Source organism: Heterocephalus glaber, unplaced genomic scaffold (genome assembly GCF_053883595.1).
Source record: "Heterocephalus glaber isolate CG9 unplaced genomic scaffold, H.glaber_assembly_v1.0 deba00001561, whole genome shotgun sequence".
NCBI lineage: Eukaryota > Metazoa > Chordata > Mammalia > Rodentia > Bathyergidae > Heterocephalus > Heterocephalus glaber.
The window spans coordinates 14052650-14070969 of NW_028258349.1; the positions used below are offsets into that span (position 1 = coordinate 14052650).

Here is an 18320-nt window from a genome sequence, read left to right on the forward strand (position 1 = left end):
GTGGTGATCCCCACACATTCTCTGTCCACAGGAACATCATGAACAACAAAGTCTTCTACCAACACCCCAACCTAATGAGGGCACTGGGCATGCATGAGACAGTCATGGAAGTCATGGTGAACGTCCTTGGGGGCGGCGAATCCAAGGTGAGGGCCCTGGCTGGGCTGGGAACTCTGGGGAAGAGGCCACGGATGGCAAGGACTGACCACTGGTCCACCCTGCCACCCCAGGAGATCCGCTTCCCCAAGATGGTGACGAGCTGCTGCCGCTTCCTCTGCTACTTCTGCCGGATCAGCCGGCAGAATCAACGCTCCATGTTTGACCACCTGAGCTACCTGTTGGAAAACAGCGGCATTGGCCTGGGTGAGAAAGCGTGACCCCAGAGGCTGCTCCCTGAGCCTACTTCTGCCAGCTCACTCATTCAGTCATTCAACAAACACTCAGTCTCAGCCCATCATGGCGTGTCCGGGTGATGAGTAGCATTGGGACATAGTAGTGACACAGACAGCCCTCCCTGGCCCTTACAGGGCTCACAGTGTGAAGAAGAACATCCCATTTTAGCAGTGACAGCTCACACTGGCCAGACCTGGGATGGAGGAGGCACAGACCAGACAGGAAGGGAAAGGAAAGAGGTGGAGAGGGGGTGCTTCCCGGAGGTGACACAGACAGGAGTGAAACAGGCAGCTGCACATCTCCCAAGAGCATCCTCACCCTCTTCCCACACAGGCATGCAGGGCTCCACACCCCTGGACGTGGCCGCTGCCTCTGTCATCGACAACAATGAGCTGGCCTTGGCGCTGCAGGAGCAGGACCTGGAGAAGGTGTGGAGGGAGAGGCCTGGCCCTACCTGGCTGCTGGGATACCTGAGGACTCTGAGCCCCTCCTGAGGGGTGATTCTGGGCAGCCCAGAGCTGAGTCAGAGGGGAATAATTTGCAGGGAGATGACAGCACCCAGGGGCTCAGGCATGGGGTGCTGCAGGGTGGGTGTGTCTGTGCCCTACGCTCCTGGATGGGTGGTCCCCTCTGCACCACAGCTTCTGTGAGCAGTGAGGCCATGTGTGGCTCTGGAGTTCAGCTCCCTTGCTGTGTGGCTTTGGAAAAGTGGTAGCCTCTCCAGGCCTCTGTAACCTCAGTTCGACAATGAACAGAGTCATAGAAACAGCTGCCCACAGTTGTTATAAAACAGTGCTCAATAATGGCTAGCTGCTATCATATAATTATTCACTTAACAAATATTTATCATGCACACACTATATGTCACGACCTGTCCCAGGCAGAAGTAGTGTGACAGTCAAAAATCCCTGTCCTGACGTAGCTGACATTCTCACTGGGAGGACAGATAACAAGATGAATGAATAACATGCCAACTATTAGCTAGTGACAGGTGTTAAGGAGGAAAACAAGTGAGAAAGAGAAATATCAAATGTAAAGAGGGTGTCTGAGGTCCAGGGATTTAGCTTAATGGTGCTGCACCTGCCTGGCAACCGCAAGGTCCTGAGTTCAATCCCCCCTACCAAAAAAAAAAAGAGGTTGTCTGAGTTAGACAAGAGTGCTCAGAGAAAGTGACTTTGAGTAAAGCTCAGAAGGTGAGGGATGGATAGAGACCAGGGGAGGAACACTCCAGGCAGAGGGAGCAGCCAGTGCAAAGGTTCGGAGGCAGTGTGAGCCTTGGGAGTGTGAGCAAACACTAGGGTGGTTGGAACAGAGAAAGCGAGAGATGAGTGGCTAGAGAGGGCAGGAAAGTGACAGGTCATGTTAGATCTTATGAGCCACATCAGGGACCCTGGCTTTTGTCCTGAGTGAGAGAGAGCCACAGCATCTGGGCAGAGGTTGTGACCTGACTCAGGTGTTCACAGGTGTATGCAGAACAGACTGAGGGAAGCAGGGAGATTAGGGAGGGGGCTGCTGCCATGGTCTCGGTAGGGATGAGTGTAGATAGGACCTGGGTGGTTTGCTGAAGGGTCCAGAGATGAAGGGGGTACAGGAGCTCCAGGGGTGAACAGAGGCCTGAGACTCGGGGAGACAGGCTGTGTGGGTCTGGCCTCTGGCTAAGCCCCTCCTTTCCCTAGGTCGTGTCCTATCTGGCAGGCTGTGGCCTCCAAAGCTGCCCCATGCTGCTGGCCAAAGGGTACCCTGACATAGGCTGGAACCCCGGTGGCGGTGAGCGCTACCTGGATTTCCTTCGCTTTGCTGTCTTCGTCAATGGTGAGGCGGGGCATGGTGGTGGCAGGGCAGGACATGTGGGGTCAATGGCCAAAGCCTCCTTGGGTGTTACCGTCTACACCCTGAACTAAGCCCTGCCCAGGTCTGGGATGCTCTCAAGAGAGGCTGCAGCTGGGGGCCAACAAGGACAAAGTCTTGCCCCTGGAAGTGTTGGTTCCCCTGGGCTGCATGGGGTCCCCAGGCTCATAAGACCCTCTGATCTCAGGTGAGAGCGTGGAGGAGAATGCCAACGTGGTGGTGCGGCTGCTCATCCGAAAGCCCGAGTGCTTCGGGCCAGCCCTTCGGGGTGAGGGAGGCTCAGGGCTGCTAGCTGCCATTGAAGAGGCCATCCGAATCTCTGAGGACCCTGCAAGGGACGGCCCAGGTGTCCGCAGGGACAGGCGGCGTGAGCAGTGAGTCTTCTGGCTCCTACCCAGTAGGGCACCTTGCCCTCCCCATGCCCCTGGTTGCCTCCCCACAACATCCTGCTCCCCTGCAGCTTTGGTGAGGAGGCCCATGAGGAAAACCGGGTGCACTTGGGACACGCCATCATGTCCTTCTATGCGGCCTTGATCGACCTGCTGGGACGCTGTGCTCCAGAGATGCATGTGAGCCGGGGAAGGCCAGGGTGGGGTGGGAGGGAGGGGCACGAGCAGCCAGCCTTGACCTCTTTATTTGGGTGTTGGGCGACACTGGTTGGCACTCACCATGTGGGTCCTGGGCTAGGCATTGCTGGGGACACTATAGTGACCAACATAGCCACAGGTGCTGATCTCATGGAGGTCCCGTCCAGTGCAGGAGGCAGACAGTAACAACCCAGAGTTGTCAGGGGAGGGGACGGAAGAGACGCAGGCAGAGGAGAGGGATCAGGGCTGGAACTCTAGACTTAGTTCTTCAGGAAGGAGGCCTGCTCTGGTCACCAGAGGAGCATCAGGAAGGGATGGAATGGAGCAATCTCCAAATGGGGCACCTGCCCATCCCCAACTGCCACCCCCAGCTAATCCAAGCCGGCAAGGGTGAGGCCCTGCGGATCCGGGCCATCCTTCGATCCCTCGTGCCCCTGGATGACCTTGTGGGCATCATCAGTCTCCCGCTGCAAATCCCCACCCTGGGCAAAGGTATGAAGTGGTTGGACTTGGCAAGGAAGCAATGCTGGGAAGGGAGCCAGTGGGTCCCAAGGACATCTCTGACCTGTGACCTCCTTTCCCCATAGATGGGGCCCTGATACAGCCAAAAATGTCAGCCTCTTTCGTGCCGGACCACAAGGCATCCATGGTGCTCTTCCTGGACCGTGTCTATGGCATTGAGAACCAGGACTTCCTGTTACACGTGCTGGATGTGGGCTTCCTTCCTGACATGAGGGCAGCAGCCTCGCTGGACACAGTGAGCATCCCTGCTGCCCTGGCCACCCTTCCTGCCTCCACAGAGCACCCAAGACGGGGCCTGGGATAGCAGGAGCAGCACTTTTGTTTGTCCTGGGATTGTGTACATAGCATAATCCCACCACACCACCATCAAGTTAGGGGAAAAAAAAAATCCAAACAGAAAAGACTTCTGTTCTGGCAGAGGGTAGGTCGGAATCCCCGACTTCCAGTTATAAAAACAGTCTTTCTAGCTTTTCTGGTGACACACGCCTGTAATCCCAGTACTTGGGGAAACTGAGGCAGGAGGATCACAAGTTCAAGCCCAGCCTGGGTAATGTAGTGAGACCTTGTTGCAAAATAAAAACTAAAAAAGGGGCCAGCATGTAGCTCAGTACGAAGGCCATGGGTTCAATCTCTAGGACTGCTTACTCCTGCAGTCCTTCTCAGTGATGGCAACACTGTGGACCCACAAAGACCTGGGTACAAAAGTAACAACAGAATGTGACAGACCAGAAAAGATGAGCACTGAGAACTGACTGTTGATTTAGCAAAATGGAGAAGATAGTGACCTTGGCAAACAGTTTCCTCAAGGTGGCAGGGCCAGAGCCTCTGTGTAGGGGGGGTGTGCAAGAGAGCTTGGGAGCCAAGGCTGGAGACTGATGATTTCCTTACAGGTTGCTGGGTGGGGAGGAACAGGATGGGATGACTGCTGGAGGGGTGAGCTGGGAAAGGAACGCCAGAACTTGAATCTATAACACATTTATAGGAAATACAGAGTGCAGAGAACAAGTTAACAGACACTTCGAGGAGGTATTGAACCAAAGCCAAAATGTAGACAATTCCAGTAGACAAATGGCCCAGTTTCTCCAGTAAATAAGTAGCATTAAAAGGGGAGGAAAGGGAACAGATACAGATGAAAAGACCTAAAACACTGCTCGGCCAAAACCAGTTTGTGTCGGCCCTTCTGAGGCCCTGATTCAAACAATCCCAACTAAATATAAAACAATTTTTGAGACAACTGGAGAAATTTGATCATGAAGATGAAGAGATTAATTCTGTCACATGATGATGGCAACAGGAGCTGTCAAGTACAAGTGCTTGTTAGAATGGAGAGGAAGTTACATGTCTGTGAGTAAAAGGGCATATGGCTGGGGCTTGCATGAAAATACTACGGGAAACTTCAAGGCCAGTCTGTACTACAAAGTGAGACCCTGTCTCAAAAAACAAACAAACAAACAAAAAAAAACTACAGGAAAAAAGGTGAAGATTGGAAAAGAAATAAGCAGGCAGAAAGTCTATATCTGTACACCAGCCAAATCTGGGAAATGGGCTCATTAATCATTTTCTGACTCCTGCGCATGTTTGAAATTTTGTAGAGTCTAAAGTAGTAAAGGAGGGGCCGGGGATTTAGCTCAGTGATTCTGCCGCCTGCCTCACAAGTAAAAGGTCCAGAGTTCAATCCCCGCTACCAAAAGAAACAAAAAAACAAAAAAATCAAAGTAGTAAAGGAAGCAGGGTAGCACTGGGAAAAGAGCAAGATTTGGGAGAATGATCAGAAGCCTGGTCCTTTGCCCAGAGTTGTACGGGACGGGCATGAGGGCAACCCCAGGGGTGTGCAGTGGGCCTGATGTCCCCACCCTGTGCCTCAGGCCACTTTCAGTACCACAGAGATGGCGCTGGCGCTGAACCGCTACCTTTGCCTGGCGGTGCTGCCGCTCATCACCAAGTGTGCACCACTCTTTGCGGGAACCGAGCACCGCGCCATCATGGTGGACTCCATGCTTCACACCATTTACCGCCTGTCCCGCGGCCGCTCACTCACTAAGGCGCAGCGTGATGTCATCGAGGACTGCCTCATGGCGCTGTGCAGGTGGGCGGGGGACGGGGTGGGCGGGGCCATCGGTGGGCGGGCTTACGTGATAGGCGGGGTCGCTGGGGGGCCTCCAGGTGAGAGCCACCGCCCGGTGCTGCCCCTTCAGGTACATCCGCCCATCCATGCTCCAGCACCTGCTGCGGCGCCTGGTGTTCGACGTGCCCATCCTGAACGAGTTCGCCAAGATGCCGCTCAAGGTGAGGGCAAGGCTCACTCCCATGCACCTTCCACTGCTTCGCTCTGCACTGGCCTAGGGGGCTTAATGGTATCAGCACCGCCTAACCCATCTAATCAGCTCGCACGTGAGAGCAGTGTCCTCACAGAAATCAATTAGCATCCGCATTTGCACACCAGGATTCCCAGGACATTCACTTAGCTCCATTGGTGCCTCTAACATTCTTTAATTAGCTCTTAATTTGCCTAGCCAAATGAGCCAGCCCCCGCCTCAATTAGCATATTTTTGTGTTGGGGCACAGCACTTTCCGTAATTAGCATTTTATTCACATGCCCAGACCACCAGCCTTCCACTATTCAAATGAGTGCGTTTATTTGAATAAACAGTACCACAGCTCTTCTGAATATTTGCACACTGTCTCTCCTGTTTTTCCATTTGCATGCTGGTTTGCATAAGGAGATACCCCCAACTCAGATATGTTGGCTATTTTGCATATGTCTAAATTAGCCCCTACGTGGAATCTGCATATTGAATACTGGAGGCCCTCTTCTCAGTTATCATATATTTGCATGGGTTGTTGCCTGTGTTTCTATTTGGCATGCTAATTTGCATAAGCACAGATCACTCTATCCATATGCCCATGTACACTCCACCCTACTCATGGATTATTAGCATGCTTATTCCTGTAAAATGACAGACAAATCCAGTTCTAGTTTAATGCCCATCCTGGCTCTAAAATGAGAACGCTAACTTTGCCTAACACACTGTCCAGGGCTGTTCTTCAATAAAGATACCATCCCTTCCCTTCTTAGCATATCATTTGCATAGCCCAAACCTCCTTTATAATTGCAAGCACTGCCTCCATCTGCTTATGCCCCCTCCTGTGTGTCCCTTCTTATTCCCACCCAGCTCCTCACCAACCATTATGAGCGCTGCTGGAAGTACTACTGCCTCCCCACTGGCTGGGCCAACTTTGGGGTCACCTCGGAAGAAGAGCTGCACCTCACACGCAAACTCTTCTGGGGCATCTTTGACTCCCTGGCACATAAGGTCTGGCCACCCAGGGGCCCCCAAAGGGGCTTGTGTAGAAGATCTGGGGCTCAGACTTAGGGACCCAGATGAAATCCCCAAATTTGAGGGGTTCTAGGAAAGAAGCAGCTCTGCATGGGCCTCTAGTTTGGGGACTTGGAGAGGGGTAACATGGAGGTGATTTGGGGGTCCAGTCAGGCCTGAGGTTTGGTTTCAGGGAGGCCCATAATTCATGTTTGGGGGGTTGGGGAGGAGGGTTGGTGATTAGTATGAGTCAGAGGTCCTCAGCCTGCAGAGTTGGAAGGCTCAGTGAGGCCTGAGGTGACCCCCCCACCCCTGCCCTTGGCATCCCCAGAAATATGACCAGGAGCTGTACCGCATGGCCATGCCCTGCCTGTGCGCCATCGCAGGGGCCCTGCCTCCTGACTATGTGGATGCTTCATACTCTTCCAAGGCAGAGAAGAAGGCCACAGTGGACGCTGAAGGCAACTTTGATCCCCGACCTGTGGAGACACTCAAGTGAGACCTGGGAGTGGGAGAAGGTGGGGTTTGGGGTGGATAAGAGGGTTTCAGAGGTGGCGGGAGACCTGGGCCCAACTCCTGCCGGCCCCATCCCCTCCAACAGCGTAATCATCCCAGAGAAGCTCGACTCCTTCATTAACAAGTTTGCGGAGTACACACATGAGAAGTGGGCCTTCGACAAGGTTGGCATCAGGCTCCCTGTCCCAGGAACCCCCACCCCTGCCAGCCTTCCTCAAGACCCAAGGTGTCCCACAGACCCAGCCTTCCCTGAGCCACCCCACTTTCCCTGGGGTACCCAGGTTTCCTTGGAGCTCTCAGCGCCTCAAGGGTTCTTCCTGTCTGTGCCCTCACTGCTGCCTCCCCTCATCCTGCCCTGTCCACCTCTAGATCCAGAACAACTGGTCCTATGGAGAGAACATAGACGAGGAATTGAAGACTCACCCCATGCTGAGGCCATACAAGACCTTTTCAGAAAAGGTGACCAAGCCTTGCGGACTCTACTGGGGGTCAAAATGAAACCTCCAAATTCAGGGATTTAGGAAAGAATGAGGCAGCTTCAGAGGTTTGTGTCTAGGTGGATCAGTGGTTAGGGCTCTCCACCCACAGACTTTGCTTTCTCTTAAACTGGGTTGCTTCCCCCGGGGGACCCCAGATTCCTAGTGTCCCTTCCCTTAGGAAGAATCAGAGGGTGAATTTGATTTCTTGAGCATAAGACTCAGAGACTCCTGTGAAATAGGATGATGAGATTGTGTTTGCGATGCTCTGTTACGGAGCACATGAGAGACCCAGGCTTGAGTCCGATTGAACCACTTTCTAGCCATATAGTCAAGGATTTTCCTTTCTTGGGACCCTGAAGACAGGGGGCCTGAGCCAAGAGCTCCTTCCTCTGATTCCCTCCCACCCCATTCCACCAACTCTGCTCCCTCTTGTCCACTTCAGGACAAGGAGATTTACCGCTGGCCCATCAAGGAGTCCTTGAAGGCCATGATTGCTTGGGAATGGACCGTAGAGAAGGCCAGGGAGGGTGAGGAGGAGAAGACGGAAAAGAAGAAGACACGGAAGATATCCCAATCTGCCCAGGTGAGGACGTGAGGGTCTGGGTAAGGCATGGGGTAGGTTGGGAGGGAGAAGGGTCAAGAAGAGGAGGTGGGAGTCAAAAGGGGCAAGGCCAGAAGAGATTCGTAGAAGTCCAAGGGACCTGGGAAAGGAGACCGCAGTGGTCTGAAGAAGCAAAGGGCAGAGAGGACCGGGTGGGTTAGAGACAGGAGGGAATCAGGAGTGCAAGCCTCAGGAGGCTGAGGCAGGAGGATCCCTTGAGCAAAGGAGTTCCAGACAGTAGGGGACATGGAGGAAGTGTCTAAGAGCAGTGGAGAGGCTAGGCTAGGCTTCCTGCCAGCCCATGCGTCCCTAATCTCTCTCTTGCCCCCTCAGACCTACGATCCTCGAGAAGGCTACAACCCCCAGCCCCCCGACCTCAGCGGAGTTACCCTGTCCCGGGAGCTTCAGGTGAGACCTCTGGTCTTTCACTGGGGCAGGTGGGGTGTCTGTGGGTGGAGGGCATCCTCCGAATCTGGTCCTTGACTCTGCATCCACTCCCAGGCCATGGCGGAACAACTGGCAGAAAATTACCACAACACGTGGGGGCGGAAGAAGAAGCAAGAGCTGGAGGCCAAGGGTGAGGGTGCCGCACACCCCCTTCAGAGTCCTCTGGTTTTAGGCGCCTGGGCCCTGAGGGCCTGGGTCAGAGTCCTGGCTTCATGGGGTGACTTCTGAGCAGCTGCCTTCACCCCTGCTGTTTCTGCGTCTGTAGAGTGGACTAATAACTGTCTGCCACCCTAGGGTTGTGGTGAGCGAGTTAGGAAGCAGTGCTTCCGTTACTTTTATCTCTGTCTTTATCACCGTCGCTGTGCACACTCCTAACAGCAGACTGGCCTGAGGTCCTCCCCGACCCTGATTTCTAGTCTTTGCCGTCCCAGGCGGTGGGTCTCATCCCCTGCTGGTCCCCTACGACACGCTCACGGCTAAGGAGAAGGCACGAGATCGGGAGAAGGCCCAGGAGCTGCTCAAGTTCCTACAGATGAACGGCTACGCGGTCACCAGGCACAGCAGCCCGTCCCAGCGGGAGGGCTGAGGGAAGCCGCAGGCAAAAGCTGGAAGGGGCGGGGCAGAGAGGGGAGGAGCTTGGTGGGCGGGGTCTGACAGGGCGGGGCCTAAAGGAGGTAGGCAGGTGGGTGTGGCACCGCAGAAGCTGGGCCAGAAGGAGGGCCAAGCTGGGTGGAGCCCCACAGAGAAGCTGTGACCTGGGAGAAGGCAGAAGTCAACAGAGGGAGGCCCTGCAGGAGCAGAGGGGCAGGAAGCAGGGCAGGCCCTGCATCTGAGCTGATCCCACTCTCCGTCTCCTCGCAGAGGCCTTAAGGACATGGAACTGGACACGTCTTCCATTGAGAAGCGGTTTGCTTTTGGTTTCCTGCAGCAGCTGCTGCGCTGGATGGACATTTCCCAGGAGTTCATTGCCCACCTCGGTATGAATTCCCTCCCCAGTTCCGTCTCATCTACAGATTCACCTAGGAGACCAGTTTATTATTTCTCCCTCCTCTCCTCATCTAATAGGCATCTAATAAGCATCTATGTCCCAGGCATTGTCTGATTGGTGGATTTACAGCCGTGAACAAAACAAAGACCCTGCCTTTCTGCAACTCCCTTCCTGTAGTGCAGACAGTTAACACCATAAATAACTAAATCGTTCAGGGTGTTAGGAGGTGGTTAGAGTTACAGGAAAAAGAAATCAATAGAGCTGGGTAGGGGGATAGGGAATGTGCAACTGGCTGTAAATTTAAATATAGAGAATTCAAGAAAGGCTTGAATAAGAATGTGACAGGATGAGCCAGGATGTAAAGGGATGGGGGAGTCATGTGCACATCTGGGAAACATCTGTTCCTTCCAGGAAAAGGAGCACCAAGCGCAAAGTCCCTGAGAGGTCTCTGGTATGATTATTAGTATGCTCATGTGGCTGAAGCAGAGTGACTGAGGGGACAATGAGAGGATATCGGGTTAGAGGGGTGATGGGGCAGATCAGGTAGGGTTTTACAGGGCATGGTGTGAACTTTGTCCTTTACCATGAGTGAGATGGAACCACAGGAGGGGTCTGAGCAGGAGAGAGACCTGATCCAGGTGTCCAGAGCCCCTCTGACTTGGCTGGGGTGGGAGCAGGAGCAGAAATGAGACCTGGGCCAATTCTGGCTCTGTTTTGAAGGCTGAGGCTGTAGGAATGTCCCCCTGATGCCTCTTATATGTCACTAAGAATCACAGCTAGGGCCCCTATAGTCTCTTCCAGTTTTCCCAAGACCCCAGCATTCCCTGTGAAAGTCACCTGCAAGACCCCCTCCTGCCCCCCAATTTTCACACTCACTTAGCTCAGTCTGCAGCTGAGCCTATCTGCTGCTCATGCCTTGGCAGCTCCGACCCCTCTCTGAACCTCAGTTTCCTCATCGGCCATATGGGGGTACTGTTCACTATAACTGCCACCATTCTGTCACTTCCTGGCTGTGTGACCCAGAGTGATTATTTCACCTGTTTCCTTATCTGGAAAACAGGGGTACTGACTATGTTGGGAGGAGACAACAGGGATGACATTTCTCACAGTGCCAGGGACATATCAAGTGTTTAATAATTGGAGCCAGTATTATGCCAATAATTTTATTACTATCACTATTATTGTTTGACATTGATTGAGGGGCACTGAGGATTGAACCCAGGGCCTTTGCACTAAGCTACATCTCCAGCTCTTTAAAAATTTTTTTATTTTGAGACAGAGTCTTGCTAAGTTGCTAGTTTCCCAAGCTGGGCTGCAACTTGCAGTCCTACTGCCTCAGTCTCAGAGTGCTAGGATTACAGGTATACATCACCATGAACAACTGAAATTAATTTTCATTTTAAAATTAATGTTTATACCAACTTTTTTTCATTTGTTTTACTTATTCATTCACACCAGATTCACTCAGTACTAGATACTGAAGTTCAGAAAGAAAAGTGCTATGATGGGTGAGGAAGGGGATGGTCTATGGCCTTAATACCAGTCTAGTTTGTTCTCCCTAATTTCAGCTTCAGGAAGGGTTTGATCAAGAAATTAGGATCAGATGAGGGATAGTGGGGAAAGGTTTATCTAAAAGCCAATAAAGGTGACTTTATACAAGTATTCATCTCCCATCATTTCTTAACTCTGCCATCAGAGTCCCTCCCATCAGAACATGCTGGATTCCTAGTCATGAACCCAGCATGACCTCTATCTGCCCTCCCCCACAGAGGCTGTGGTCAGCAGTGGACGCGTGGAAAAATCCCCACATGAACAGGAGATTAAATTCTTTGCCAAGGTGAGAGATGGGCTCCGAAGCTGGAAGGGACTGAGGACCAGGTCTCTCCACCCCTTATTTCCCTCATCGTCTCCTTCCACCATCTCCAGATCCTGCTCCCTTTGATCAACCAGTACTTCACCAACCACTGCCTCTATTTCCTGTCCACACCAGCCAAAGTGCTGGGCAGTGGTGGCCACGCCTCCAACAAGGAGAAGGAAATGATCACCAGGTGGGGCACTTGTGACGTTGACCCAGCCTCCTGACCTCACAGGATTGTAATCTGGGGCCACTCACTCCCAACCTTGACCTTTGGGGGCTCTGTCCTCTACCTGCAGAGGTGATGGAAGTGCTAGAGTGACCAACTGTCCTGGTTTGCCTGGGACCGAAAGGTTTCCCAGGATGCAGGACCCTTAAGTAAACTAGGACAAATGGGTCACCCTGACCACAAGGCTGATGCACCCCTCAGCATCCCACATGCCAGTTATCGCCTGTGACTTTCCAGCTTGTTCATCTCTCTGCCCACCTCCTTGCCATCATCCTTCCTCCTCCTGGCTCTGTCTTCTGCCCTCTCTCCCTGTCCTTTCTTTCCCTGACTCCTCTATGTCAGCTTGTCTCCTTGGCTTCCTCACTCTCCTCGCCCTGTCCTGTCCCTTTCTCTCTCTTCAGCCTCTTCTGCAAACTTGCCGCTCTTGTCCGACACCGAGTCTCTCTCTTCGGTAAGTAGCCCTGCTCCTGAGCCTTTCTCCCTGACCTCTCTTCCTTATCACCAATCCCACCAGGAAGAAAGAGTTCCAGCCTCAGCCTTAATTTGAACAGCTTTCTTTGTGTTGTTTTTTGGTATCTGTCCATGAACTGGGTGGCCCTGGGAACAAGGGGGTAACTGAGATAGCCCTAGGCCTGGCCTCATGGGGCTCCCAGGCCACTGTCCCTAGACAGATCAGAGCTGGGATGGAGGAAGGACAGCAGAGTGGTCAGGACTGGGCTGTGGTGACAGGGGTGGGTAGACAGCATGCTGACCTAGCCAAGAGGTGAAGACAGAGAGTGGAAGGGGCTGTCCTGGTGGCCCTTCCTTTACCCCAGCCATCTCCCTCCTCCAGGGACTGATGCCCCAGCTGTGGTCAACTGTCTCCACATCTTGGCACGCTCCCTGGATGCCAGGTAGGACTATGGGGGTGGTGCCCACTCCCACTCTAATTGTTGCCTCAGCCCTGGCCCCTGTCCTTCTGGATTTCTCAAAACCGTGCCTCTCCACTTGAGTGTCTCCCCTGCTTCTTTCCCAGGACTGTGATGAAGTCAGGGCCTGAGATTGTGAAGGCTGGCCTCCGCTCCTTCTTTGAGAGCGCCTCAGAGGACATCGAGAAGATGGTAGAGAACCTGCGGCTAGGCAAGGTGTCTCAGGCGCGCCCGCAGGTGAAAGGCGTGGGCCAGAACCTCACTTACACCACGGTGGCCCTGTTGCCTGTCCTTACCACCCTCTTCCAGCACATCGCCCAGCACCAGTTCGGGGACGACGTCATCCGTAAGGGCTCCTGAGCCCACTGGTGGGGATTGGGAGGTGTTTGAGTCGATGGCTTTCAGTGAATTTTAGGTAACAGAGTGAGTTCACTAGGATATGAGTTCAGCTGCTTGTATCAAAGACCCTAAGTCTCTGCAGCCCAAACAAGTTATAAGTTTCTTTCTTCTTCATGGAGCCATCTATTTGTAAGTTAGTCAGGAGCAGAAGCCCAGGTCCCTTCCATCTTGTTGCTCTGCCTTCCATGAACCATCACCTTTAACCACATGGTCCAAGAGGCTTCGCCATTGGCTCTTTCTTCTGGGTGCTGAGAGAGGACAAAAAGCAGAGGATGGCACTTCTATTCTTTTCTTTTATTTTTTTTGGTACCGGGGATCGAACTTGGGTCCTTGCACTTGTGCAGCAGGCGACGAAACCACTGAGCCAAATCCCTGGCCCCAACTTCTATTCTTTTAAAGGAACAATTTAGCAATGGCCCTGTCACTTCTGTTTGCATCCGTTGGCCAGAACTTGGCACATGGCCACATGTCTTTCCAGGGGAGGCTGGGAAAGGACCCTTTGCATTGAAAGGTAGCGTGTTGGGCTAAATATTGGGGCAGGGAGTCTGCTACTAGAAAGAAGAAAAGAACAGGAAGAAAGTAAGAGCTGAGTGTGGGAGTCAGTGAGCAGTGACTGCTGTGTTTGTGTTACCATGTGACACCCATGGGGTATGACCCTGCCTGGAGCTTGCCACATAGTGAGTGCACAGAGCACGCGACACACAGCGGGGCATTGAAGAGACACAGAAAACACGCAACATGACATTGTATGAACAGATACCCCAAAGAGCCTTCTAAGATGTGGCCAGGACCAGGTGGAGCCAGCAGAAAGGCAGGAGGGGTAGAGAGAGATGCTCTGCTCAGGAGCCAGAGAGGATGGCTGGAAAAGGGCGGAGTTCAGAGTGAAGCCTGGGCCTGGGCACCTGGGGACAGTGAGGCTTCCATGAGATAGCAGGGGAAGAAGTAGTTTGGGGGAGATGCTGAGGTTGGTGTGGGACAGTGTAGTTTCGAGAGTCCCAGGCAACACCCATGCGGGAGGTGAGCAGCGTGGGATTTAAGGCCAATGGGCATGGGGACCCAGGATGGTGAGGGCCTCTCTGAGATTATTGTTTATTTGAAATTAGACTCTACTGCCAGGTGTGGTGGTGTGTGCCTATAATCCCAGTGCTCACAAAAGCATCGAAAGAAAAGAATTGTTAACAGTTTTCCCATTTATTTACTTTTCACTCTATGGGTGAAAGTATGTATAAAATTTTTGTCAAACTTCTGAATATAAGATATAACCCTACCCCTGTTGACCCCCTCATCTCTAAACAGTTGGGCTGCACCTCTTAGAACTGGAACCTTCTCTCACATAACCACAGCATCGCCATCACACCTCACCTGACTATATTTAAAGTCACCCTCATCACCCAGAAAGTGCCTTTGATTTCTTTTTTTGTTTTAGAGATGAGTCTTGATATGTTGCCCTGGCTGGTCTCAAAGTCCTGGGCTCAGGTGACCCTCCTGCCTCAGCCTCCTGAGTAGCTGGAATATCAGGCAATCACCACCATACCTATCTTGTCTTTGATTAAAAAAACAACAACAACTCAGAATCCTGTCAATGGCTCCAATTACATTTGGTTATGTCTCCGAAGTCTTTTTTTTCTCCAGTAGCTAGGATCAAACTCAGGACCTTGCGCTTGTGAGACAGGCACAGTGCCGAGCTAAATCCCCAGCCCTCCGTAGTCTCTTAAATCATGAACAGCTCCTGCCCACTTTTTGCCTCAGGGCATTCGTGATGTCAGCAAGTGTCTTAACTTGGCTTTCTGGAAGGTGTGTGGACAACCTGAAAGTGTAGCCAGGATTGCATATGACTCTGCATTTTTCTCCAGAAAGTGCCTGTCACTTGCATCAAAGAGATCCACAGAAAGGGCCCCAGCCTTTTATTGAGTACCTGCTGTATGCCCTGTCCTAATTATGCTTCAATGATTAACTCATTTAGGAGATTTAGCTCAGTGGTTCTGCCGCCTGGCTCGAAAGCACAAGGACCTGAGTTCGATCCCCAGTATCAAAAAAAAGAAAAAAAAAATTAACTCATTTGCTTCTCACAACCACTCCACAAGGAAATATAATCATCTCCATTACAGGTAGGGAAACTGAGGCTAAGAGAGAATTGGTCCTTGCTTGTGGCACAGTGGCACACTGGCTCTGTGGCCCTGCCCTTACCCACTGCAGGTCTACTTAGAGACAAGGGCGGTGCTTAGGGAGGACTGGTACGGTGGCCACATCCCAGACCCTCGCCCTCCCTCTCTCCCTCAGTGGATGATGTCCAGGTCTCTTGCTACCGAACGCTGTGCAGTATCTACTCTCTGGGAACCACCAGGAACCCCTACGTGGAAAAGTAAGGAAAGACGGACATACTTAGGGCTGGAGTGGATGCTGTGGGGCGGGAGGAGATGGGAGGGAGCAGGGGGAGAAGCTTGGGAGGTGAGAAGGAAGATTTTTCTACTGCCAATATCCTGGGGCAGCTGCACTTCCCCGTGGCTGCCACGTGAGGGCGCTCCGGGGAAGGTCAGCAGCCAAGGTGGAAGCCACTGAGCCTGGGGGCTAGGTGGGAGCCCGGCACTTGCTGGCCAGGATGCCAGGTTGCTCCTCTCTGGAAAACAAGCTTGCCCTTGTTGGGGCCACAGAAACAGCGGGGTGTAGAGCCATGGGGGGGAATCATTTCAAGCAGCACAGAAGAGAGCCCTGGTAGCCAGCTGCTCTGCCCCCAGAGGACTCTGGGAGGGCAGAGGGGGCGCCATCTATGTGCGATGGGGCTGGGACTCAGGCCCCAGAGGACAAGGTACACGGAAGTTAAACGTGGTCCTTCTTCCAGGCTGCGGCCAGCCCTCGGCGAGTGCCTGGCCCGGCTGGCAGCAGCCATGCCGGTGGCGTTCCTGGAGCCACAGCTGAATGAGTACAATGCATGCTCTGTCTACACCACCAAGTCTCCCCGGGAGCGGGCCAGTGAGTCATGTGGGGCTGGAGTTGTCTAGGGTCGAATTCTACCCAGGGCAGGCCCCAGGGAGGGTCCCCTTGGGGGTAATGTGATCCTCAAATCTGGGCTGTGAGAGGCTGAGGACCCCCCTAGGGTGTGGGTGCTCCACAGGCAGGAATCCCAGAGTTTGGGGGTCCTGGCTGTTATATGGGGAGAACTAGGTCAGGGGTGGCATTTGGAGGTAATGACAAGTGAGGGTGCATGAAGTTTAAGGACACAGGGACTTGCCAGCATCTGTGCATTTTGGTTAACGGGTACTTGGGTATGGGAGGATTAGGGAAAGCATGGGTTCATTCATTCATTCATTCATTATTCATTCAACAAACATTTATGGAGGGCCTCCTATGGACAAGAAAGGTACTGTCCTGAGATTCAGCAGTGACCAGACGAAAGGACAGAAATCTCTTGTGTTCCCATTTGGGGGCAGGGAGTAGATAGAGATGTGGGTCTGGGGAAGAAGAGCTTCAGCTAGGAAATGCCTTTCTAGTCACTGCTGTGTTCCCAATACCCAGGGCCTGGCCCTTAGTAGGAAGCCAACAAGTGATGAGTTTCGTGTTCCAAGGGACAGAATCAGAGTGTGGGATTCAGAGAGAGAAGGTGGGGCTGCCTGGGTTAGAAAGGGCTCCTTCTAGAGTTGCTGCATAGCAGGGTAAGTGTGCGAGATTTTAGGAGTGAAGGTTTCTGGAGGCAGGAGATGGATTTGAGTGCAATTTTAGGGAACAGCTGGGCCTGGGGATGTGAAGGGCTTAGGGGGCCACTGAGTTTCAATGTCAGGGTTGTAGGTGTGGCTGCGTTGGGGATGGGATCAGAAGAATGGGGTTTGGGAGACTAGTTAATGTACACGGGGTGATCAGGGCACTGAGGTCTAGGGGCGGTGGGTTGCCATGCCCTGACCCCTCCCTGCACCCCCAGTCCTGGGGCTCCCCAACAGCGTGGAGGAAATGTGTCCTGACATCCCAGTGCTGGAGCAGCTCATGGCAGATATTGGGGGCCTGGCTGAGTCAGGGGCCCGCTACACAGAGATGCCACACGTCATTGAGATCACACTGCCCATGCTGTGCAGCTACCTGCCCCGCTGGTGGGAGCGCGGGCCCGAGGCGCCCCCACCTGCCCTGCCTGCTGGTGCCCCCCCGCCCTGCACAGCTGTCACCTCTGACCACCTCAACTCCTTGCTGGGGAATATCCTGCGCATCATTGTCAACAACCTGGGCATTGATGAGGCCTCGTGGATGAAGCGGCTTGCTGGTGGGTACACTGGGCCTCAGTGTGCTTCAGGGTCCCTGGCCCAGATGGTAGCAGGAGATCCAGGGCTCTGTGATCTCCTGAGAGTTGGGGAGGGTCCAAGGGCAGGTCTTCCTGGGGTCAGAATCAGCATCACAGGGCTCTGTGGGTGGGTGGGTCCTGAGAGTCCTCTAGAATGAGTTGTGAATTTCTGGAATCTTGGAGAAGGTTAGATCTGAGGTTAGAAGCTGAGTCAGGTTAGAAGTTTGAGTTCCTCAAACAAAAGATCAGGGGACTAGGTTGGGCATCAGGGTCCCTGAGTGGACAGTTAGGGATCTAGACCAGAGGTCAGAAAATGGGTCTTTAAATTTGGGGGGGGGGTACCAGGATCAAACTTGGGACCTTGTGCTTGCGAGGCAGGCAGTGGAACCACTGAGCTAAATCCCCAGCCCATGGGTCTTTAAATTGTTGGGATTCCCAAGTTCAAGTCCAGCCTGGACTATGTAGCAAAACTGGTCTCCCTCGACCCCCCCCAAAAAAGTTCCTTGTCAGAAATCAGGCTTTAAATTAGTCAAATTGGGAATCAGGAGCTTGTGGTCATAGTCAGAAATTTCATACTGAGGCCAGAGACTGGTTATGGGCCAGGTCAGAGGTTAAGGAGTGGGGTCAGAGTCAGGCCAGGTAAGGGTAAGATAGCAGGTTAGGGTTTAGTTGTTGGGGCTTAGAGATCAGGGACTATGTCAGGCTGGGAGTACAGGATAGGGCCTGGGTTATAGGTTCAGTTCCAGGACTATAGTTAGGATCAGAGTTCAGGGACAATGTCAGAGGTCAGGGCTGAGGTCAGGAGTGGGAGAAGAGGATGTGGGGTCAGGCTAGTGTCAGGCTGGGGTCACATGACCATTGCTGGGTCAAAGGTACAGGTTGGCAGCCATGGGCTGGAAATGAAGATCAAGGACTATGCTGGAGGTGAGAGGTGGAGTCAGAGGTCAGAGGTCAGGGATGAATGACT

The 18320-nt window shown here is 53.0% G+C and overlaps 1 protein-coding gene across 1 annotated transcript in view; it reads left to right on the top strand.

The window, feature by feature from the left end:
• Positions 1 to 18320, top strand: part of Ryr1 (ryanodine receptor 1) — a 116264-nt gene that overhangs the window by 46222 nt on the left and 51722 nt on the right. Inside the window, exons 41-67 of the mRNA XM_087190853.1 lie at positions 32 to 146; positions 231 to 363; positions 727 to 821; positions 2070 to 2205; positions 2429 to 2615; positions 2702 to 2810; positions 3200 to 3320; positions 3416 to 3585; positions 5216 to 5436; positions 5546 to 5636; positions 6524 to 6664; positions 6999 to 7162; positions 7269 to 7347; positions 7553 to 7642; positions 8105 to 8245; positions 8597 to 8671; positions 8765 to 8840; positions 9142 to 9265; positions 9572 to 9687; positions 11468 to 11535; positions 11625 to 11746; positions 12184 to 12233; positions 12615 to 12675; positions 12798 to 13036; positions 15370 to 15451; positions 15929 to 16059; positions 17003 to 17335. Coding sequence (XP_087046979.1) covers positions 32 to 146; positions 231 to 363; positions 727 to 821; positions 2070 to 2205; positions 2429 to 2615; positions 2702 to 2810; positions 3200 to 3320; positions 3416 to 3585; positions 5216 to 5436; positions 5546 to 5636; positions 6524 to 6664; positions 6999 to 7162; positions 7269 to 7347; positions 7553 to 7642; positions 8105 to 8245; positions 8597 to 8671; positions 8765 to 8840; positions 9142 to 9265; positions 9572 to 9687; positions 11468 to 11535; positions 11625 to 11746; positions 12184 to 12233; positions 12615 to 12675; positions 12798 to 13036; positions 15370 to 15451; positions 15929 to 16059; positions 17003 to 17335 — 3470 coding nt within the window. The remainder of the gene's footprint in view (positions 1 to 31; positions 147 to 230; positions 364 to 726; positions 822 to 2069; positions 2206 to 2428; positions 2616 to 2701; positions 2811 to 3199; positions 3321 to 3415; positions 3586 to 5215; positions 5437 to 5545; positions 5637 to 6523; positions 6665 to 6998; positions 7163 to 7268; positions 7348 to 7552; positions 7643 to 8104; positions 8246 to 8596; positions 8672 to 8764; positions 8841 to 9141; positions 9266 to 9571; positions 9688 to 11467; positions 11536 to 11624; positions 11747 to 12183; positions 12234 to 12614; positions 12676 to 12797; positions 13037 to 15369; positions 15452 to 15928; positions 16060 to 17002; positions 17336 to 18320) is intronic.